Source organism: Mauremys mutica, chromosome 22 (assembly GCF_020497125.1).
Source record: "Mauremys mutica isolate MM-2020 ecotype Southern chromosome 22, ASM2049712v1, whole genome shotgun sequence".
Classification (NCBI taxonomy): Eukaryota; Metazoa; Chordata; order Testudines; family Geoemydidae; genus Mauremys; species Mauremys mutica.
In genome coordinates, this window is record NC_059093.1 from 23,480,295 (window position 1) to 23,504,581 (window position 24,287).

General features: G+C 43.2%; 1 protein-coding gene across 2 annotated transcripts in view; it reads left to right on the forward strand.

The window, feature by feature from the left end:
- LOC123354693 (nectin-3-like) overlaps window positions 1-23,995 on the forward strand; it is a 44,775-nt gene extending 20,780 nt beyond the window's left edge. For both annotated transcript variants that reach the window (XM_044996822.1, XM_044996821.1), the window contains exons 6-9: window positions 4,298-4,449; window positions 12,286-12,549; window positions 20,194-20,277; window positions 21,693-23,995. In XM_044996822.1, coding sequence (XP_044852757.1) covers window positions 4,298-4,449; window positions 12,286-12,549; window positions 20,194-20,277; window positions 21,693-22,117 — 925 coding nt within the window. In that variant the 3' untranslated portion in view covers window positions 22,118-23,995. The remainder of the gene's footprint in view (window positions 1-4,297; window positions 4,450-12,285; window positions 12,550-20,193; window positions 20,278-21,692) is intronic.
- The last annotated feature ends 292 nt before the right edge of the window (window positions 23,996-24,287 follow it).

Below are 24,287 nucleotides of genomic sequence, written 5' to 3' on the forward strand. Positions count from 1 at the left end.
CGGCTGGCCCCTGGGCAGGCTGGCCCCTGGGGTTTATAAAGGCTCCTTGGAATTTGCCCATCAATGAACCGATGTGCGGGGGATGGAGGGGGCAAGGTGGAAGTTTTGCCCAGGGCATAAAGTATCCTTGCACCAGCCCTGCCCCAGGGGGTGCATGCACCCCTGGTTAAGAACCACTGCACTAAACTGATAAGATCTGCATTTTAATTTAATTTTAAATGAAGCTTCTTAAACATTTTAAACATTTTAAAAATCTTGTTTACATACAACAATAGTTTATAGACTTATAGAAAGAGACCTTAAAAATGTTAAAATGCATTATCGGCACACCTTAAATTAGAGTGAATAAATGAAGACTTGGCACACCACTTCTGAAAGGTTGCCGACCCCTGTGCCAGTGTGAACAGTAATTTGTCTGCAGGAGTCGCTCATTGCACGACTTTTAGCAGCATGGCTGTAGCGGCACAGGAATTTTGCTAAAAGCTGCGTGGTGTAGACAAAGCTTTTTAAAATTGTATTTGAAATGCGGGGTTAATAATAATAAACATACAACCAAAGTTTCTTGAATGGAACCTCCTAAACGCAAAACAAAATATGCTATCCAAGTATTACATTAAAAATTAAGAAACAAATGAAGTAGTCTCAATTGGATCACATTTAAACCAGTTGGATTAACAAAAAAATCCCCTCCTATCCTCTCCAACATGTTATGATGCAGGTTAAAAGTAATAAGGACAAATAACTAATCTAGTTTTACAAGATATGTTAACCTTCTCACTAAAGGGGCTTTCATAACACTTAAACCAATTCCCAGATTTAGTTTCATTCCTCATGTGGTATAGACAAGTCTAACATGGTTTGTAAAAGCAGAGAACTTTAATTTCAAGAAATTGGAGATGAACTTATATACAAATTTCTTGTAATAAACTCCTTGGCAGAAACTTAATCATGATAAGAATGCCGACTTTAAAAAGTTGAGGTTGCATTTATTGACAGGATACTGAGCTACAATGCAGAGGGTCAGACCACTGTTATGCAAGGCTGGAGGGCTGCGTCACGTGTGGGGTATTTACTTGTACTTGCTTCTGAAAAAATGAACAAAGTAGTGGCATTTGGGGAAAGCAAAGGTAGAATCTCATCTGTACCTCTTTGTCCCAGAAAACATTTCAGTTGAAGTTGATTTCAAATCCAGTTTAAATTCTAAATAATGCGTTTGAATTGAACTGGTGCAGAATAGCTGTATTTTTGCGTTTTGTCCACTGAATTTTAAGATAAAGGGGCTAGGTTATATTCTCAGTAATAGTAATAACACATGCTGAGCGATCTTAATAACCTGGAAGTAGATGGACAAATCTGTACACAACGAGGTTAATGAATCCTTGTTTGGCTGGGGAGATGACAAATGAGTGTGTATTGCAGCAGTGTGTTGTGTTCACGCAATGAAATGACAATAAAAGTCCATGCATGTACAATGAAAAGTAACATAAGTACAGATTTGTGCATGTTTAGCCACTTGACTCCTATGGTGTGAAAACTGAGATTGTCAAACAGGATAGCTATTAAGCTGCAGAAATAAAACATTTCCAAAGTTGTCTAGAAGTCATTGGCCTATAGTCAGCAAAAGCTCACATGGAAGAAAGTCTGAGGATGTTCATTCACTGTACATGTTGAATTTTTAGGGTACTGTTCATGAAAAGTAGCTGTAGCATGTGGTGTTGCATGGCAGATTGTATTGACACTTCACTCATAGAAACACACACACACACACACACACACACACTCTCTCTCTCTCTCTCTCTCTCTTCTTTGAGTAATGTCCCTGTGGGTGCTCTGTCAGTATATGCTGCCTGCTCGTGCACTCTTGATCAGCGATGTTTGCCAGTGGTGTCCGCACCTATGCCCTCTTCACCCTCATACCTCAATAAACTGCCAGTGTCTTGCAACAGAGTAGTCCGTGCCCAGCAGTTGAACTATGTAGCTGGCTACCCTTTGCTTTCTTATGCCTTTCTCATTTTAGTTTCTTTTTAGATTTATTTTTTCTGTTAGCACAAGTTCACTCTTTGAGAGGGTTCACCCCTTCTTTCCTCTGGGTCCCTGTTCTCTCCCTCACCTCCACCCTCAACTCCTGGCCCTCATCCGCAGCCCCAAGTGTGGGTTAGGTTGTAGACCCTGGACTTCAAACCTTTCCATATGGGCCATAAGTCCTTCCCTTGGAGTGATGGAGATTCAGCCTGCCTCTCTGCTGCTTGGGAGAAATCCACATTCCCTCTAAATGTAAAGTCTACTTAAGATTTAAAAACAGATCTAAAAAATTGAGGTAGGAAAAAATGTACATTCCTATTTATGTAGTGCTTTTTGAGACTCAGGTGGTGAGTCAGACCCAAATATATTGGTTCTTTTGACCAGCTCTGCTTCGGCAGTAACCAAAGACACTAGACTTCCCAAGGAAAGACCCTATTCTCCAGAATCAGACAAAAAAGAGAAAGTCACTTCCTTGATCTGGGTCTTGAGACCTCATGTCCAAACACAGATATTTGTGAGGCTCCCTTTCCTGCAGTACTGTGACCACAGGGGCATACCTAGAAGTCATCTAGAGAGATTCCGACACTGGCATCCGACTCAGCCTTCATTTTGAGATTTGGAGGCAAAGTCCTTATTGGTACAGTCTTCCATAGCTAGAAGTGAAAAGTGTACCATACCTATTCTGGTGCTGCATCCGGCACCACCCTATGTGCTTACTCCTGAGAAAACACATTCACACGTCCTGGTACTGTCCAGACTCCTATCTCACAAAGACCTCCGAATCCTCAAAGAGCCCGAATCATCATTATTGAAAGGTACTGAGAGGCACTCCACCAGGGGTGGCTCCAGGCACCAGCACGCCAAGCACGTGTCTGGAGCGGCAAGCCATGGGGGGTGCTCTGCCAGTCGCCTAGAGCTGCCCCTGTGCTCTGCACTGGTACCAACTCACAGGGGCGACTCTAGGATTTGCAGACGTCTGCGGGAGGTCCACCGGAGTCGTGGGACCAGCGCGGACCTTCCACAGGCATGCCTGCGGGAGGTCCACCAGAGCCGCCTGCTGCCCTCCTGCAGGACGCCGCCCCAAGTGCGCGCTTGGCACGCTGGGGTCTGGAGCCGGCCCTGCTAACTCATTTCTCTGAGCTTGCTTACCCTCCATCCTCTTCTTCGATGGTGACTCACCCTGTGGTTGCAACACCATCCCCACACAGGCCCTGAACTTAATTCCATTGACAGGATTTGGAGCTAAACTGGTGATAAAGTTGGTCTGTTTTAAGATTGCTCATTCTTGTAAATGTGTTTGGAAAATGTGTCCTTCAAGCCTTACTTCAAAAGATGGAAGATGATTTATTTACAGCCTACAAACCTGCAGAAGAGCACAAAAGACTCCTTGTGAAGGCATTCTGCGCCAAAAAATTCTACATACAATATTTTAAATAATTGTCAAATAAATGTGGAGGCTCCAGCATGGTGTGGGGAGCTCGGGACACTGGCTGCACAGAGATGGAACATCACTGTGCAGCTCCACCGTGCCACCCCTCCCCCCCGGGACACAGACTGAGTGGTGAGGCTGCACCCAACTGTGACATAGTGTGCCCCAGAAACACCCCAGGGCCCTACCCTATGTGCCATATGCAATAGGGCAGGCAAGATCCAAGGGTGGAGGGGCTTAGTGTGGGGGAATCCAGGTGTGGGTTGGGAGGGTTCTGTGTGGGGCAATCTGGGTGCAGGAAGCTTAGTAGGGGATCTGGGTGCAGTGGGGGGAGATCTGGATGCACAGGGACTTGTTGGACAGTTCTGGGTGCAGTGTTAAAGGAACTCTGCAGGATGGTCCCGGTGAAGATGGTTGGGGCTCAGTGTGAGGTGTGGGTGGGTGCTCAGTGTGAGGATCCAGTGGGGTCAGGATCCAGGTGCAGCTGGTTGGGGTTTGGTAGGGTGGGTTGTTGGGGTGATCCAGGTGCAGGGAGAGTGGGGCTAGTCGGGAGGATTCTGGGTATAAGGGGGTTTGGATGCACGAGGAGCAGCTCCCTGTACAGCGATTCCTCCCTCTGCAGCTGAGGAGCGATGGCTATAGGAAGTATGGGGGATGAGATGGGGCGGGAGAGGAGGGAGTTGGCAGAGCTTCCGACAGCTGAGGGAGAAATCTGGGGATGGGTCTAACATGACCCCAGATGCCATGCAGGGGAAGAGGAGCCACCAGCCAGGTCAGATAATACATTTTGCATTTAAATTTTATTGTGTAAATTCTGAGAATGCTTAAACTTCCAAATATTGTCAGGTTGGATGGGCAATGGCCTGAAGGTTTAATGTCTTCAAATAATACTCTGCATTTCAACAGTCGGTTGACTTACAATTATACTGGGACTTACGTCTGTAAGGTGACCAATTCCCTTGGACAAAGAAATGATCAACAGACGATCTACATTTTAGGTGAGTTGTTTCTCCTTCACTTGCTAAGCATGCTTAGTTTAAAATACTGTGTCAGAAATTGGATTAGGTGTCTAGTTGAATGTGTCTTTTAGCCATGTTCTATAACAGATTATCTAAAACTGAGAGTTGGGGGCGGAGGGAAGAAATGTTCTAAAACCCAAGCTTAAAACACTTTCCTGAGGGAGTCTGGTTTTATTCCTTTATCTTCAGCTGAGCTGTTCAGAATAACAGTGACACCTCTCACAGCTCATACACTCCTATGGAGCAAGCATAAAGCTAATTACAAGGGGCAGAAATGGTTAGCGCACCTTGCTCCACCTGCCCCTTCCCATCTGTGTGGTACTCTCTTGTGGGTGGGGTATTGCTGTTGGCAGACTTTTTGTTAGTATTTAAATCAGGAAAGCACTTATTCCATGGTTTCCAATGGTAAAGAATCTCAGGAGCAGACAGAAGTGCCATGTTACCGTAGTACATGTTCCTTTGAGTATAGCAGAATATTGAAAGAGTACCATGGCCTAATGAAGATCATACACAGTAGCATCAGTAGTAGAGCTGAGACCCAACATTATTATATTACCATGATGATGGGGGTAAACAAAATGGAATTACTTAATTTTATCAATAGGTGCAAATGCTTCAATTAACAGGTAGTAGCAGTATTCAGAACATGAACTATACATTCATTTTATTCTTTTCATGTTCTTGAGGGCAAATCTTTATGGTAAGGTCTGAATCCATTCTTATCTCAGTAGCTACTGTGCTGGTGGCATTGTAGCTAATGAAAACTACTACACGACCACCCACGGTTCCATGTTCTTTTTACTTTGCTTCAGTTTTGGTGCAGGGGGCTTTCAGGATCATAGAATCATAGAATCTCAGGGTTGGAAGGGACCTCAGGAGGTCATCTAGTCCAACCCCCTGCTCAAAGCAGGACCAAACCCAACTAAATCATCCCAGCCAGGGCTTTGTCAAGCCTGACCTTAAAAACCTCTAAGGAAGGAGATTCCACTACCTCCCTAGGTAACCCATTCTCGTTCACTGTAATCCCTAGGTCCTTTTCTGCAGAACTGCTTCCTAGCCATTTGGTCCCTAGTCTGTAACAGTGCATGGGATTCTTCCATCCTAAGTGCAGGACTCTGCACCTATCCTTGTTGAACCTCATTAGATTTCTTTTGGCCCAATCCTCTAATATATCTAGGTCCCTCTGTATCCAATCCCTACCCTCAAGATAATTATGATAATTATTAATCCTTGTATGGAAGTTACCTAAGAGAAGGGAAGTCAGATCTCAAGTATGATGGAATAAAGTGATTACCAATAGAGGAGGGATGGTCTGGTGTGTATGAAACTGGGCTGAGATGCAAGAGATTGGTCTTCTACTCCCATCTCTGCCATAGGCTTCCTGTATGACCCTGGGGAAATTAATTAATCTCTCTGTGCCTTAGCTTATTTGCCTGTAAAATAGGGATAATACTTCCTTTCCTCACGGGGGTGTGATGAGGTTAAATTCATTGCTAGTTTTGGAGCAATAAGATTCTGTGAAGATATGGGCCATCTAAGTATATACAAACACATTTCCTTACTACTAGCTTCACACCATTGGCCAAGTACTATATGGGCATAATCACCTTCTTCTGGAAACAGGACACCACACTCAATAGGCAGATGGTCTGATGCTGTATTTTACTCCCATGTTCCTACTTAATATGTTGTCTCAACAGATTTGGCATGATAAAATATAGTGGCTGGATTATGTATTATAGAGTTTCTGTCTATAGAATTAAAATGAAGTAAGGGATAGATTCAGTGTTATTACCGCTGTGCTTATTAAAATCTTGCATGTTACCTGCCCAGTTTTCAAGGAGTAAAATATCATCCATTTAAAAGTAAAATAGCAGAATCACTTAGTCCCTTGTTACATAGGAACTGTAAAATGATCCCATAAAACATCACTGTCAGATTCAGAGCTTTAGGTGCATGATCTAGAGAGAAACACAATTCTCACTGTACTGCTGCAGTTTAAAAATGGCTGCAGGAGTTAAAAAACATGTTTCCAGGTTCATCCCAAAATGAGTTTTGATGCCTAAGAGGATGTAAGTGTGCATGCCGGGGCTCGACCCTCCCGAGGGTGGAGGGGAGCCACACCAGCTCACTACACGCGGTCTACTCTGGGCAGGTCCCTGGTGTTCCTGGGCAACAAACACAGAATCGCAAGGCGAGGGCCCTCTGTCTCAGGGCTGCACAAACAGTAACTTGGCCCAGGCCCTAGGGCAGGGGCTGAGCAACAATACACAGTTCAGGGAAGCTCAGGCCCTCTGGTGCAGGGGCTGAGCAACAATACAAGTTAGTGACCAGGCCAAGCCCTGGATCAGGGCGGGGCAACAAAGAGTCAGGGCTCAGGCCCTTGGGCCTGAGCGCCGGGGTGAGGGGGAAGACTGCCACCCGGGAGTGGGGTGGCAGGGGGGACGCAGGCCCACCCACTCCACTGCGTCCCAGCCCGGGGCCCTAGCAGCGGCTATCACCGCTGACGGTCAGTGGGGATCCTGACTGCAACACATTGACATAAGTTCGGGTGTGTCTGCAGCCTGACTGGGGTCGGCTACCCCCAGGCTACTTCCAGTTTCCCCCTCAGGGCCTACCTGGTCCATGGCATTGGTTCCAGGCCAGTCCACCAGCATGGGCTCCTCTCGACCAGGGCTTGGTGGCAGGTCCTGCAGCTCCTCGGGGAAGTCCGGCCAGGCGTGCTCAGGCAGCTTCTCTGGGTAGCAGCAGGGCTGGGGAGGCTCCAGAGGCTCCTCCAGGTAGAAGGCATGGGGAAGCTCCGGCCAGTCTGGGTGGCTGCCCTGGGTCCTGGAGGTCTCCCAGTCTCGAGCTCCCAGCGGCACGTCTGCTCCCTGCGGCGGCTGGGGCCTGACTGAGCTCTGGCGGCCGGCTTTTATACTTCCTGTCCCGCCCCTTGACTTCCGGGGGGCGGGAACAGGCGGCAGTGGCTCCGCACACTTAGGTGTCTGTAAGGACGCTCCCTCTGCTGGGCAGGAGGGGAGTCACACTGTCTCACTACAGAGGAGTAGACATCTGATGGAAATACTGGCATACTTAAACATTGGAACAATAACCACACAGAAAGTGAATTGTTGCTATGGATGTGCCAAGCAACTAGGGAGATATGAAGTATCTTGTAAGTGGATGCACACACAGTCATTTGGAAGAGCTGAGCCAGTTGCTTTTTATTATAGAAAACATTTCTTTATTAGCTCTTGTAGCATATTTCTTTCTTTCTTTTTTTAATTCTAACCAGTCTGAAAATTGCATCTTTTTCTTTCTAGCAGTGACATGCATTACTACAAGAGTTGATCTTCATTAGAAGTGTCTCTTGGTAATTCTCTGCTCATTACTGCTTTGGCTAAACTAAGAAATGGTTGAAGTTTTAGTCATATCATGGGAGTCCAAAACCTAAATTACCTCCTTCTTTATAAGAACCCATTAAAGCTTCATACTCATTAATTCTAGCACCGTTGGCGAGCTCCCCTAACCCTTGTGATAATTTATACCTCCGAAAGTATTTGTTTGTAACTGTGTGTGGATTTTGAAGAGACAGTGTTAGGTCATTTAGGTTCCAAATTAAGTTTTTTCTTTTGGGGGTGGGGAGGAGTTTTATGACCTAATTGTAATAGAAATAGTTCATGAAAGTTTATTGAAAGAAAGGGCATTGAAAATGGTATTCTCTTTGGAGTGAGGATGGTCTTGTGGTTAAGGCACTGGACTGGGACTAAGGGGATCTGAATTTATTTTCTGGCTGTGCCCATAAACTTCCCCTTTGACCTTGGGCAAGTCACTCTGAAAGTTGTAGTTTCAAGGCAAGAAGAGACTACCAGATCATCCATTCAGTCTGACCTCTTGTATATCATAGGCCACCAACACCTCCCAGCACCTGCAGGCTAAACCCAGCTGTGCCTCAGTGTCTCATCTGTGCAACACTTCCAGTCTGCCACGCTTGTCTTTTATTGTTTCAATTGTAAGTTCTTTGTGGCAGGGGTAGTCCCTCTTCCTGTGTCAGGCTGCAGTCACTATTGAGACCTCTAGGTCCTGCAATAGTACAAATAAATAACAATAGTAACAGATGTTGCAAGACTAGAGAGCCCGGAGTGAAACTAATGATTATTTTGACAGTTCCCAAAGTTGTGCTAGGCACTTCACAGGAAAGAAGACCAGAGAAACTGCCTACAATGGCATGTAGCCGATCTGTGACCGCCAGTATTAAATATCTCTAATGCTGGACACTAGATGGGGAGGCTTCTGAGTTACTACAAAGAAGTCTTTGCCAAGTGTCTGGTTGGTGGTGTTGCCCACATGCTCAGGGTGTAACTGTTGACCATATTTGCGGTAGGGAAGGAATTTTCGCTCAAGTCAGATTGACAGAGACCACCGGGTGGGGGAATGGGGGTGGGGTTCGCCTTCCTTGGCAGCAGGAGGCACGGGTCACTTGCAGATTTAAACTAGTCTAAATGGTGGATTCTCTGTAACTCAAAGTCTTTAAACCATGATTTGAGGACTTCAGTGACTCAGGCGGAGGTTAGGGATCTAATGATGGAGTGGGTGAGTGAGGTTCTGTTGCTTGCAACGTGCAGGACATCAGACTAGATGATCACAATAATCTCTTCTGGCCTTAAAGTCTGAATCTATGAGCAAACTAGAAAAGAAGCCTGGAAAAACAGACCTGTCAATTTTCCATTGTCCATATGGATTAAAATGGATATAGCTAAGTAACTCAGTTGAGATCCAGTCGGGCAGCATTGTAGGGGGAAGGGCAAGGTACCGTCCTAACAACCCTCATCAAAACAAAGCTGTCAGAAATGACAGATGAGGGTGCTGTGGCTACAGCAGAGACCAGATCCCAGCTGTGGCCAGTCCAGAGCGTAGGGTAAATGTGTCCTTTATTACAGTAACCCCAAAATGGCTTGTGTAAAACTAGTTTGTCACAATTTATGATATAAAAGCCCAAATATACAAGTCTTGATCACTTGGCAAACAACTTGGGTAAACCCGTGTATTTTATATGGATGAATTGTGCAGCTGCCTGAGGTTTGTTTTTTAATGGATAAATTAGCAAGAACTTCCGTCAAGTCAGTAGACAAAGAACAGGACTCAGGCTTGTAAGTGTGAAGCTATATCATAGAATCATAGAATATCAGGTTTGGAAGGGACCTCAGGAGGTCATCTAGTCCAACCTCCTGCTCAAAGCAGGACCAATTCCCAACTAAATCAGCCCAGCCAGGGCTTTGTGTAGCATGACCGTAAAAACCTCTAAGGAAGGGGATTCCACCACCTCCCTAGGCAACACAATCCAGTGCTTCACCACTCTCTGAGTGAAAAAGTTTTTCCTAATATCCAACCTAAACCTCCCCCACTGCAACTTGAGACCATTACTCCTTGTTCTGTCAAGGCAGGTTATATGTGGGGTTACACTGCAGGCCAGAAGTTAGCGCTATTGAAGTAATCCTTGGATTGTGGTGCAAACCAGCAAAAACAAGGAAATTCACAGTTAAAACGGAAAAGCCATCTTTAACTGGCTAGCAGTGTTTCTTTTCCTCCGCTGTGTTCTGCCCAGGGATCTCTCAGGTCTGATGTCAGTGAGCAGTTTTCCCTCAAAGCTGTTGTTCAGTGGGAAACTGGGTTTTTGACAAAATGAAATTTTTCACACCAAATGTGTGCTTTCTGCAGAAACTTATTTTTTTCATCAAAAAACTGAACACCAGACAACTGAAATATTTCAGTTTGTGAATGTTGTTGCAGTGCCTCTGGGGATTCTAGTTCAGTTGTCTCATGTTCACATTTTCCTCTATGGGCCAGGCTCCCAGCCAGATGACATCTCCCATGAGAGGCTATGGCCAGTGACTCACATGATGTACCATCTCCTGCTCCAAGAGTGGAGACCATAGTGCATCATGGGTATGTAGTCTGAGCACGAAGCCTATAAAGAAGAATGGGAACATGCGGCACCTGACCTACTACAACTCACATAAAACAACTGAGCAGCACTTAGAAATTAAAGTATTTAAGTTTATGGCTGAAATGTTTTAGTATTCAAATGTCCACTGCAAATGAAAAATATTCAGGGGAGGCCAATTTTTTGACTGGCTCTAATCATAACACTGAATTGCCACAGGACAATCTAAAGATACAGGCCCAGATCTTCAGCTAGTGTCAACTGGTTTAGCTGCATTGAGCACACCAGCTCTGATCCACTGATGTCCAATTAAAAAAAACAAACCTGAACTTCTGCAGATCTGGACAAGGACCTGAAGCTGAGCCAAATTTAAGGTGTATTTGTGTCATAGGTTTGGATCATTCTTTGAATGATGGCGAGTGAAATCCTAGTTCCATTAACGTCAGTGGGAGTGTCACAATTGATGTCAGCGGGGCCAGGATTTCACCCTAAGGTTCAGTGGCAGTTTACTGATTCTTCTCATTAATTGGTGTAAACCAGGAGTAACTCTGTTGAAGTAAATAGTTTCACTAGTGTAAAATCAGTTTCAATGCAAAATCAGACCCTGGAATTGCAGTCTCAATGTGTATGTATAACTGTTATTAAAATTGATGGATGTTAAACAGACAGGTTACCTGTGGGAAACATCTAGGCTTTAAACTTCTTTTCTTTTGTCCCCATCTCATATAAAATTAAACACGACAGCATTCTACTACCGTAACTGCCCAATATGCTGCAGCATTGTCGCTACAAGCTCTTGTGGTTTGGAACATCATGATTGAATATAGATGACTGCGATTCTAGTGATTTTTTTTTGCCTTCCTGCTGGCTGGGGGATCAGGAGGAGGGCAGGGCTTAATTCTGACAAGCAGCAGGACTGGGAAGCTCTGGGCAGAGGACAACAGCAGCAGCAGCAGTAGAACTTGCCATAATATAAACAAATAAGGGAGCCAGAATCATCCTCCCTCAGGAACTATTTGTCTTTTCTTTTCTTTTTTTTAAAAAGCAACTTAATTTAAAATTGGCCAAAATAACATTTTGTTTAATTGAAGAAAACGAAACGGCCCTAGGCCTGATTCCTAATGTAGTGAGCTTCAGTTTACAGAAAATGTCTGTAGCTGAAACACAGATCTCAAAATGAGAGAAGGCTTTGTAGTGGCAATGCTGACACAACTGCAAAAAAACAAACTAGAAGGCCCAATCCTGCCCAGTCCTGCTTCAGTCCTGTTGACCCTTGGCATACTGCAATGTGAGGCTCTCGGGAACAAGTTGTAAACCTGGTGGCAATCATTCCAGAAACATTTTATCACTGACAGCACCTACTGTTTTCGTACTGCAACTTTGCTTGAGTTTCATTCACTTCATTGCCCCCACTCACAGTGAGTAAAGCAAGCAGGATTTGGTGCCATCAGTATCTCTAAGTGAGCTATTGTTAAAATACCGGCAGTCCTTGACTATATGACGTTCAAGTTATGACAAACGGCACTTAGGATGTTTATAAATTGTCAGTGTTTCGACTTTATGTCGTCGGTTTTAATTTTATGATGCTCAATCCGACATTCCTATGGGAAATTCAAGTTACAAAGTTTTTGACTTAAGACGTGATTTTCAGGAACCAATTGTGTTGTAAGTCCGAGGACTGCCTGTACTCGGCCTAAACGGCACCTGTACGGTGCTGACTGCTGTTATCTGACTAAGGGAAACCATTGCTTGTCACCAATTGATGGCATTTCTGCAGTTTTCCTCATGAGATTAGCAGTGCTATGGCTGCTGTCATCAGTCATGCCAGGCTCTTTGATCATTGTTTGATGCCTTTTTTATTGAGTTATTTATTTTCTTCTCCATCACAGAATATCCGGGGAATGAGACTGCTGTTTTAGAGGAATTGGTGTTTGGAAGTGGAGATACCCTTGAACTTTCCTGTAACACCCAGGGCTCTTCCATGTCAGTTTTCTGGTTCAAAGATGGCATTGGGATTGCACCTACCAACAGAACTCATATTAGACAAAAGCTGTTGAAGATCATTAATGTGTCATCTGACGACTCTGGGCTGTACAGTTGCAAGCCACGGCATTCCAGTGAGGTTCTGGGTAACTTTACAGTCAGAGTAACAGGTGAGTGCTGTAATGCAAATATTTTTGTTTGTTTGTTTTTTATTCTAGCTGATGTTCTGCATTTGTTCTCTATGTTATGCGGGCTTCTACATGAACTCTCAATTTCTAGCAAAGTCAAAATAGGCAAAAGTAGAAACCACTTTTCTGTCATAAGTGTTAGAGTCTAGAGATTCATATCATGGGAGCTTTGGAAATGCTGTTAGACAGATTAAAACCAAAATCCCCCTGAATGCTTATAGATGTTTAATTCATAGTACCTGGTAAAGTACCTTAAATGATACACACCCCTTTGAGATATTTTATGGATGGGTAAACTGAGGCTCACTGAGGCATAGGAGTCCTGACTACTAATCCCCAGTTCTAGCTGATAGACAGTACTTCCTCCCTAACCACATGACATAATTTTGCAGATTCATTTTAGAAATATCATTTTTGTACACAATCCATATGGGAATCTGGTACTTAATCTTAGGGCCTTAAATTTATTATTACATACTACATCCTTCTTGCACTAATGTTGGCACACGGGATTGAAACACAGACTTTCACAGATTCTAAAGTCATAAGGGACACTGAGATAATCTAATCTTACCTCCTGTATAGTACAGGCCATAGAACTTCATCAAAATAATTCCTAGAGCAGATCTCTTAGAAGAACATTCAGTCTTGATTTTTAAAATTGCCGGTGAGGGAGAATCCACCATAACCCTTGGTAAATTGTTCCAGCAGTTAATTACTTTCACTGTTAAAAATGTACATTTTATTCCCTCTGGCCCCTTCCATCCCTCTGTCATTAACTGCTGCTTCCATCTGCTCTGTGGTGTTGTGATGGACTGTTTTGCCCTTCCCGCTAAGGGTTCTTCATAACATTTCTCTTGGGCACCCTCATTTCCTCACACCAGTTGGTCTCCACTTGACCACTTCATGTGGAGTCTGTGTGTTGTCATCCAGAGTACGTGCCCCAAGTTTGTGCTGTGTCCCCTTCTCATTCTAGTGGAAATGGGCTCCTGGTTTTCAATGGCATTAAATGGACGATATCAGAACTTTCAAACAAATATGTGTCAATGAAACCACTACTGTCATTTGCCTAACCCTTTTAGCCTGATTAAGATAATTAGAGCTGGAGGACCATAAGCTGCTCCAAACATAGATTACTGAACTCCAAGGTACCAGAATGTCTCTGTTTCTGACAAGTAATGACTAGATAATTAGCTAAGAACACCCATCATTATTGAAAACTGCTGGACAGGTGGTTGGATAAACATCAGTGTCATTAGTTGATGATAACCCTGATTAAATAGATTAAGGCAGTGGTTCTCAAACTTTTCTGTTAGTGACCTCTTTTCACACAGCAAGTCTCTGAGTGTGACCCCCTTATAAATTAAAAACACATTTTGTATATTTAACACCATTATAAATGCTGGAGGCAAAGCAATGTCTGGGGCTAGAGGTAACATCTTGGGACCCCCATGTAATAACATCACGACTCTCTGAGGGGTCACAACCCCCAGTTTGAGAACCCCTGGATTAAGGCCTGATTTTCAAAGTAGCTCCTGATTTTGGGTCACCTAGGTTCAAAGTGCCCATATCTCCCTTTATTTCCTTTGGAGTTGTGAGTGCTAAGCATTTCAGTAAACTGGGCCCAGATCCTCCATGGTATTTAGGTGCCTAAAATACCTTTTGAGGACATTGGCCTGGGTATGTCAAATTGGACACTCAAAAATGGAGGCACCCACTTTGAAAATTTGTCATAGAATCATAAATCATAGAATCTCAGGGTTGGAAGGGACCTCAGGAGGTCATCTAGTCCAACCCCCTGCTCAAAGCAGGACCAAACCCAACTAAATCATCCCAGCCAGGGCTTTGTCAAGCCTGACCTTAAAAACCTCTAAGGAAGGAGATTCCACTACCTTCCTAGGTAACCCATTCCAGTTCTTCACCACCCTACTAGTGAAAAAGTTTTTCCTAATGTCCAACCTAAACCTCCCCCTCTGCAAGTTGAGACCATTACTCCTTGTTCTGTCATCTTCTACCACTGAGAACAGTCTAAATCCATCCTCTTTGGAACCCCCTTTCAGGTAGTTGAAAGCAGCTATCAAATCCCCCCTCATTCTTCTCTTCTGCAGACTAAACAATCCCAGTTCCCTCAGCCTCTCCTCATAAGTCATGTGCTCCAGCCCCCTAATCATTTTTGTTGCCCTCCGCTGGACTCTCTCCAATTTATCCACATCCTTCTTGTAGTGTGGGGCCCAAAACTGGACACAGTACTCCAAATGAGGCCTCACCAGTGCTGAGTAGAGGGGAATGATCACATCCCTCGATCTGCTGGAAATGCCCCTACTTATACAACCCAAAATGCCATTAGCCTTCTTGGCAACAAGGGCACACTGTTGACTCATATTCAGCTTTTCGTCCACCGTAACCCCTAGGTCCTTTTCTGCAGAACTGCTGCCCAGCCATTCGGTCCCTAGTCTGTAACAGTGCATGGGATTCTTCCCATGCACTGTTACTAACAGTGTCGCTAATCTTTTACCGTACCAAGTCATTCTTCCACTACACCCGAAGTCTCTGGCCCCTGGCTCTGCTCATGCTGCTTGTCAGTGGTGGGGAGGGGAACCCAGGCACTCCCCTCTACACTGGGTTCCAGGCCAGGGACCCTATAATTGTCAGCCACGGTTTACATAGTCCCCTTGTTGGTGTTTTCCTGGGCCTCTTCCTACCCAGTCTCTCTGAGCCTTTCTTCCCTACAACTTCCCTTCTTTCAGGGTTAGGATCCCAGGGTTTATTCTCCCCTCCCTTCCTCCCTCCAGATTTCTTCCGCTGTTCCTAGAGAGAGTGACTGCGCACTCTCTCCCAGCAGCTCTCTTCTGTTCTTAACTTCTTGGTGTTGTACTAACCAGCTTTCTCCTGCTCAGCTGGGCTTCATGATCGGTTAAGCCTGATTTTCTCTCCAGGTGCAGCCAGGTACCATAACTGGCCTCTCAGGTCCATATTAACCCTTTCTGGGCCTGTGTGAGGTGCAGACCCTCCACCACAAGGAGTAAAATGAATCAACTTTTTCATTACAGTGGTTTGGAAATCAGGTTCAAAGTTATTGCCCTGTACAATATAGGTTAATTAAAGAATAGATTTGTGTACGAATAGACTTAAAACCTTTTAAGCTTTGTCTTTAAAACACAGGACCCTGGGTGTGGGTGGGACTCAGCACATCACTAGTTAAGAAGGGGTAGCCCCATTTCCCTCCTGCAAACATTAACACTTACATCCATCTTAAACAAAACAATCTTCAGAATTGATCCTGCATGCCAGTTATTGATACTCCAGTTCTGCAATTCTCCTATGCACAGAACTGCCCTTGGAGCTGATGGGTGAGTGGAGTCCTGGCAGGACAGGATCTCAGGTTACTAGTACTTGCTCTTTTCTCACAGTACTAAAATGCAGCTTTTGAAAACCCCAGGCCAAGATTTTCAAAAATAGTGCCTGCTGCTAAGGTTCTGTGATCATAGTCAGGTGCTGACACAAGTGACCTGATTTTTCAAAAGTCGTTTGTGCCCAGCAGCTCCCACTGAATTCAGTTCCAGTCTGGATCTCTCCGCACTTCTGAAGTCAGTCCACTTCTTTAGGCACTTGAACAGGAATTTAGTCTCCTAACTTTAAACACCCATTTTTAAAACATTGATTCTAGTCTTTCTGAACAGACTCAGCATTGTGAATAAAATGAGAAAGACCTTTTCTCTCTGTCAGTAATAACACGTACCCTGATAGGAAAGGAAAACACCGTCCACTAAATCTGTTTGATTTCTTGTCAAAGTATAGTATTTAATGAAGAATGTGCTCCCCCCCAGTTTTAAAGCATATCAATATCCTTATAATCATGCATACAAAAATAAGGGTTACCAAACCTCATGCTTTCAAAATGCAGGCTCAGGAAGAATTTTACCCCTTCCCTCTCCCTTGAGCAGCAGTGCACATTTGGTCATGTTCTTGCCTTCATCAGACTCTTAGCAGATATTGTCAAAGGACCCAGTTCAGCAAAGCACTCAAGCACGTGCAAAACTTTCACCAAGTCCCATGGGGTTTTAGTGGGACTTAAGTCCTGGGACTTAGACACATGCTGAAAGTTGTGCACATGCTTAAATGAATCTGGGCCAAACACAGGATGCTAGGTATGATGCCCCAATAATCTAATGCAATATGGTAACTCCTGTGTTTCTATACAGTGAATATTTCTGCAGGTCTCTGCAGATTCTGTAGAACAGTCATAACTTTATTAGCTTTTTCACTGTATTTATCAGTCAGCTGGATAGAAGACAATACAAAAATTGCAAGAACTCATCTTGGAACAAAGGATATTCTGCCTGACTTAGGCTAAATTGGATGCATTACATTTCTGGCCACATGTTGAACATTCATAGAATTTCCTACTGCCTAAAAATCTGCTGCCAGTTACTTTTACTGCTATATCAAAATGTAAAAGCAGGTGCATAATCTAATGCCTTTTTTGTGTTTGCTGGAGATTATTTAAAATAAGAGGCAATGAATAATGCTAAATCTTACAACAGGCTTCAGGGTATTATTTTATTGGTTGGTGGTTTCTAAACTAACAGTAGCCACTCAGGAAAAAAGAAATACCAACTTTTGTAGACAGCTCAATAAATGCAAACATGGTATTAGGCGGTGTGAAATGACAGGGGTAAGTACAGAAAATATCAAAAAGCCGTTACATATTAGTGATATGCTCTCCCCTGGCATCTACTCTTTTGGTCTCCAAAAGAATATATCCCATTGCAGAAAGGATATAACCAAAAAAAGAAGAGATCCAGAGAAGGGTAGTGAAAGTGCCTAGAAACATGGAGCAACTTGGATATGAGGAGAGATTTTGAAAGATTGGGGTTGTGTAGCTTAGAGAGGAGCTAACGAGGTGACGTGACAGTGGGGTATTAATTTAATGAATGGTCTAGAGATGGCAAAATAGGTTCTCCCTCTTTCCCTTTGAGACCTAATTAAATGATAAGAGCATGGATTTAAAGCTGGGAAAAGGAAATACTTTCTTTGTCAAAGAAGCTTCCCCTTTAGATGGGTTAGTCCATTGTTGTTATGGGGGTTTTTACATCTGAACTATCTGATGCTGGCCATTATTGGATATGGGATATTGGAGCAGCGGCCAGTTGGTTGGATCTGGTATGACAGTCTCAGTGTTAGTCACCTGTGTGACTAGGGAAATGAGGAGGTAAAGTGTCTCATTGGGCCTCACACCCACAAGGTGCAGTGGGAGCAGTGGCTCCCTTACATGATGCCACACAAAGGCATCATGTGACCTCACGTGTCTCCCCCCCACTGATTTCTGCCTTCCATTTGGCCCTGCTCCCTGAAGTGTTGATGTAGCGGGGCAGAGCCTACCCAATCCCATGCTGTCTCTAGCTCCCCACCCCAAGAGATACACATCGTCTCTGATCCCACCTGGCACCTAGACACTTCAAAGCCCTTCTGCATGGTCAGGGCTTTGTGGCTCCCAGAGGCAGAGCCAGGGAGCAGCTGCTTTGCATGACATGCACTGTTTGGAACCAGGGAGTTTTTCCATCAGAAATCTACTGAGCTGTAGTAGCTGCAGAAGACTGCCACATGCTTCCTCTGGGAGGGTTTTGGCCAGTACATCCATATAGGTTGGATGCCCTGGCCATGACCCCAGCTTCCGCTCAAATCCTCCCTCCCTGTGTTTCCACAGAGCAGCACAAAACAGGCAAGAGATGCAGAGCAGCTGTGCCCACTGCCCCCCGCCCAGTACTGCAGTTCAGCTGCTCATGCCTGTAGGAGCATCATGACCTGGCCGTTGCACATGTGTGTGCTGAGTCTCCAGACATGGAAACACTAACAACTCCCCTGGCAGGCGGAGCTGCACTTTACATGTAAAGTCCCTGCTTTCCTAGGCTGGGTCTGCACTACATACTTCAGTATGAAAAATCCACACCTGGGCGGCGTAGCTTTGCTGACCTTAACCCCCCATGTGTATACAGTGCTGTGTTGGCAGGAGAGTTTCTCCTGTCAGCTCTCACGGAGGTGGTTTTATTAAACCAACAGGACAGCTCCCGTCAACTTAAAGCGCCTTCACCAAATGTGGTACAGTGGCACAGCTGCAGATTTGTAGTGTAGACTTTCCCCATGTCTCGTGATTGTAATGAAAGCACCATGCAGCAGTTGTGACAGAGTGACAAATGGGGGTTTCCCTGTCCTCCTATCTCAAGGATCTTCCCCTTAGTAGTACTCAGTTCCCAAGAGTGTTACTGGAAAGACCTGCTCTGGAGAACAGGTGAGAAGAGTCTGAGCCAGAAGAATAAGGGTGAGGAGGATAAAATGAAAAGGAAATAAAATTCTAATTGAATTGCTCTTGTGATTTCACCATTGCACTAGTTCACTAGTAATCGTAGGCCTTCAAAGACTTAATGCACATGCTTAATGTAATGCACCATTCATGATCCTATAGCAATGTGGAGTCAATGGGACTACTCATAGTGTGTAACGTTATGCACGCTGGTAAGTCTTTACAAGGTCAGGGCTTCAGAGTGTTTCAGCTTAGACAGGAGCTGGGGTACAGGGCCTCAAAAATATTTAGGCACCTGGTGCCCATGTGTTAGTCCCAAAAATACTTTTGAGCATCCGGACCTGCTAATCTAAGGGTAGGTCTACACTTACCTGCCGGGTCGACGGGCGGCGTTCGACTTCTCGGAGTTCGAACTATCGCGTCTAATCAAGACGCGATAGTTCGAACTCCCCGCGCGCTCCGGTCGACTCCAGAACTCCACCACCGCGAACGGCGGTGGCAGAGTCGACCTTGGAGCCGCGAACTTCGATCCCGCGGCGTCTGGATGGGTGAGTAGCCTGAACTAAGGTACTTCAACTTCAGCTACGCTATTTGCGTAGCTGAAGTCGCGTACCTTAGTTCGACCCCCCCCCCCCTTAGTGTAGACCAGGCCTAAGATTTGAAATAACCAGGCAGGATCCTTCTTGGGAAAAATACTTGCCGGCAATCTTTAGCCATTGTAAAGAAGCAAAAAAATCACGAGTCTTGGGGGAAGGAGGTTGTTTGTTGGTTATTTTGGGTTTTTTGCTGAGCACCTTTAACACAAGATTGGGGGAAACAATTCACACTTCTGCTGCTTCTCCTATTTGGTTAGCTCTTCTGCATGGGAATGTTGATAGCAGTGGAAAAGAGGAGAGCTTCCTTTATTATTCTCTTGGATGAAATCTTAGATTCTGCAGAAGACAGCAAAACAGTCACAGGAAGGCTCAGCAGTTAAGAGTTTCTGAGACACATAGGGCCTAGTTTTCAGTAGGGCTGCAGCCCTCCTCCATTTTGGCATGCACACACCTGTGGTATTTGTCCATCACTCTCCATTCTCCAGAAGTGACAGATCCTCTGTTGGACAAATGTGAAACTCCTCTCATGTGCCCAGAAATGTAATTATGGGGGGTGGGGGAAGGTGCAACATTTCACATATGGAGGCTGCCTCTTGAAAGACTGCTCCATAGTGGTTTTAAAAAATGACTGCGTTTTATCTACTGTTTCTTGTAGTGGTATCAAGAAAATGAAATACTGAAACACCAGTAGTAGTAGCACAAGTGACTTTTTTTTTCTTCCATTTCAAGATTCTCCATCATTGGTTGTTGGCGGTGATGATGAGTCTGAAGATACAGGTGATGGTGATGATGATGATGGATCTGAAGACACAGGTAATGGCATAGTCTGTTTCTTTAAAGATATCATTCATAGTGTTTCCACTCAAGAAGGTGTTGTTTTAATTGATTATAACATAGACATACAGCACTATTATTATTATTCAGAATGTATATGGGGAACTGTGCGGCCTGGTGGATAGGACACAGTCATGCCTCAGGAGACCTGAACTCTTGTCCTATCTGTGCTGTGGACTCACTTGGTGACCTTGGACAAGGGACAGAACATGTTTCTGCCTCACTTTCCCTTTCTGTAAAACAGGACTGCGTTACTTTTATGAAATGTGCTAAAGAGGCATCTTACCTCATTCAAAGGTGAAGGTGATAGCCTGTAGCATTGGAAATAAGAACTCTTCTGTGAATCAAAAGAAAAAAGGTCTTGTTGTACAACCCCAGCAGCAGATTTTAAGTGATGCTTCAGTGCATACCCTTGAGAGCAAGCTAAAACTCAGAATGTGTGCCATTAAGAAGGAGACAGGAAACTTCGAATTTTTTTAATTGCTTAAAAACAATGTAAACCAATCAAGATTCTGGAAATGTACTAGTTATTACGTACTGCAGAAAAGTATTTTTAGTGATTTCAACTGGTTTCTGTAGAATATTTTTTTTCAAACAGTTTAAAATATAAACGTGAATAGTTACACTGCTGACTACTTTCTCTTAAAAGGAAATTCATAACCAAAGGACTGCACAACATAATTTATCTTTGAGTTTCTTCACCGATCCCCACTTAGGCTGTTGAGTTTCTATTAACACAGTCAGCATTTTGGGGAGAATAATTAAAATCAATAACTTACTTTCTGCTAACTTAGCATACAATGTATCGTTTTTCATTCTTTACGAGTTCGCTTCAGTGAACTGAACAATTTCAAAATTTAATAAAACTTTAAGTAAAAAGTGAAGATACTGTTTGTCCTTCGCCAGTATTATTCTGATCTTTGGCTGAGGAATTGGTTAGTGGTTGGTTTTATTTTGCTTTTGGTGTTTTGTGGTAGATTATATCCTCCATGGATGAGATAAAACTGGTTGGAAGTAGTCAACTATAAAATCTACATAAACTGAAAGGAACTTCTCCATTCTTTCAGGAGATTAATGGTTATTTTAAAATTTGACAGTGATTGCTTTTGTGCTACAAAAGCAGTTCCCCACTCTGCTTATCGTATAGCCCAAAATGAATACACAGAAGCCAACTCAGAATTAGTTGAGAAACTTATCATCTGTATTGCAAAAGTACTTTATAATTACTCAAACTTCTTAGAAATTTAAGAATGAAAAACTATTGTCCGTTGGTAGAGAGCAACATATTTACATATTCATCAATGTGGCTTCTTATAAACCCTCTACTGATTTAGCTTACATTGACATTCTTGGCCTTTTCTGTGTCTTGTCTACCCCATTCCTCTTTCCATTAGATCCTCCTACTACTATTACACAACCACCCACGGTTCCATGGCATCCTTCAACTGATGGCATCAGAGCTTCAGCAACAGAACCAGAACTAATGCATTTTCCAACATCAACCTTGTCTCCCAGCATTGCTGGCAATCGGGGTATCAGCATTGCTAGTGCTGTGGGTGGGGCTCTCTTTCTGATAGTTGTAAGTGTTTGGGTTGGAGTTATCTGCTATAGGAGAATACGAAAATCCCGTCATTACTACTTTGTTAGGACCCGCAATACACCATCAGATATGGATGAAGAGTCTCAAATAGCTGTTTTCCAACCAAATGATGTAGACTCTTCTCCTGACATTATAAAAGAAAGAATAGACATTTCACTGGAAGTTTTAACATCAAACAGTAATTTAGAAGACCCAGACAAACCAGATGAAACACTTTAGACAATACTAACAGATCACAAAAACAGTATGAAAGACCAATGGATTATTATGAAGGAGGAACACTGGGAAGGAAGTACATGGGTGGGAACATATAGATGGCTCAGTAATATCCCGGAGGGAGTGGTGTGTGTAGTAACCACTGATACAGTTCCATTCATTAGTTGATCACTTTCAGGTTGTTCATATTTTTACATGAGTAAAAGCAAGCTTTTTTAAGTTGATTTTCAAGCTTTTGCTGTTGTAAAAATCTGGGTTAAATGTATCTGAGCTGCTTTATGATTTTTATTGATATTATTGATATGATATTATTGGACTTTTGATGCATAAAGCTTTATTCGTCTACTGCACACGTAAGAACCAAGTGCTAAATTAAAGTTACCATAGGACAATGTTAGAGTTAATAAGCAGCTGTCTTGGCTTTGCGATTTAAAAACAAACAGTTTACCTGAGACTATGGTCAAGTATAATCTTTGTTAAGCACGTGGCTTTTTTATGTATATATACACACACACATTTTAGACAAAAAACGAGTGCATTAGTCTCAAAGCTGAAGGTAAATTCAATTCTTAAAAGTAAGTTTCACTATAAAAAATGGATTTGCTTAAATCTGTTTTTTTTCCAAAGGTATATTTTACTTTTCTACACACAAATGAATACCTCTCTGTTTTAATGAGCCTTTCTGCAATGCATAGTTAGTGGTAACTTTAAAAAGAAAACATGTTGCATTGAAAAAGTTAGAATTCTCAATGAAGGCGTTTTAGAGGTATAACAATTAATATATGGAAGGTTTTGTCTTGTAGCTGATTTTTGAGAACCATGTGTTACACTACAGTTCATTTCCAAAAAGTACGATTACAGTCTATTTACAGAATTAGTCAGCTGTAGTCCTGCACTTCACACGAGATCAAAACCGGATTCTCGAACTTAAGAGAATATTCAACTAGAAATAAGATGATGCCAGAAAAGTTTTCACTGGGATTGGGAAATACAAGGTTAGGTCTCATTTCAGATACAAATTCTAAGTGTATGGGGGAAACAAATGGAGTGAATGTAGCTAAGATATAGAAGTTTAAGATTTTAGCAGAATACAGCATAACCTAGTGTGCAGAACATAAAAGGTAAAAGGGCACATTTTACGATGCTCTGTGATTACATCATTTCTTTTAAGAATTGAGCATACTTGAAAAAAGCATATTTATGAAAAGGGGTTAATGTAAAAAAAGTGCTATTTAAAATAAAGCAAGTAGGGAAATAACTATTGCTATTTGATGCTGTTGAAAAATAATTTGTACCAGAATCTCCGGGATTCGCAGAACAGCAGTTGTATGTGTTACTCAGTTGGGTTTGTTTGTATTGCATTGGTTTGCTTTGTTGACTAAAACAGTAGGCAGTCTTGTAGCTAGGAGAAGCAGATGGCTCCCAGCAATGACACTGAATGCTTGGAAGTCAGTTTCAAGAGCTGGAACAACCTTGCCTCTCCTTCAGTAGTAGGTTCACTGCTTCATCTTTGCAAATGAATAGAACGGAATCTGAATGAAATTAATTCAGGTAATCCAGTTTGAGGGCAGTTACATTGTAACAATGAGAGGTGAGAAATAGTTCTGTGGTGAAATCCTATGTTGAGCTCTCAACTTTACATGCATTCATGAGTTAAACTCTTACCCAGCAAAACTTGCCTTAATGTTGAAGTCCAGAAATGAAAAAAACTTAGCCGGGGTGCAGGGGGGAGGGCGGTATTGCCACACAAATAAAAATTTAACAAGCTTGGACCAGAATTTTAAGGAGGCTGGGTGGCTACTTTTTTGAATGTTTCGTTTAGTAGTAAAAGCACTGCAAAATGACAGTATTTAGAGCTTTGCAACACAGACAGTATCTGCATTAGACTTTTGACAGTTTGTGAAGCCAAATGACTGCGTGTCTTACATGGTTATTAATACTTGCAAATAAAAATAAGCATTTATCTAACAAACAATTCCTGAGTGGAGGTTTTCATTCTCTTAAGTGTTAGTGATGTCACTAACTCTAACAATAAAAGGAAAGTAGCTCCCTGCTATGTGTGTTGGTAAGGTCCCTTGTAATCACCTAGAAAAATTAAGCTCCTCTCAAGCCTTCACCGTTCCCCACTTAGGCTGTTGAGTTTCTATTAACACAGTCAGCGTTTTGGGGAGAA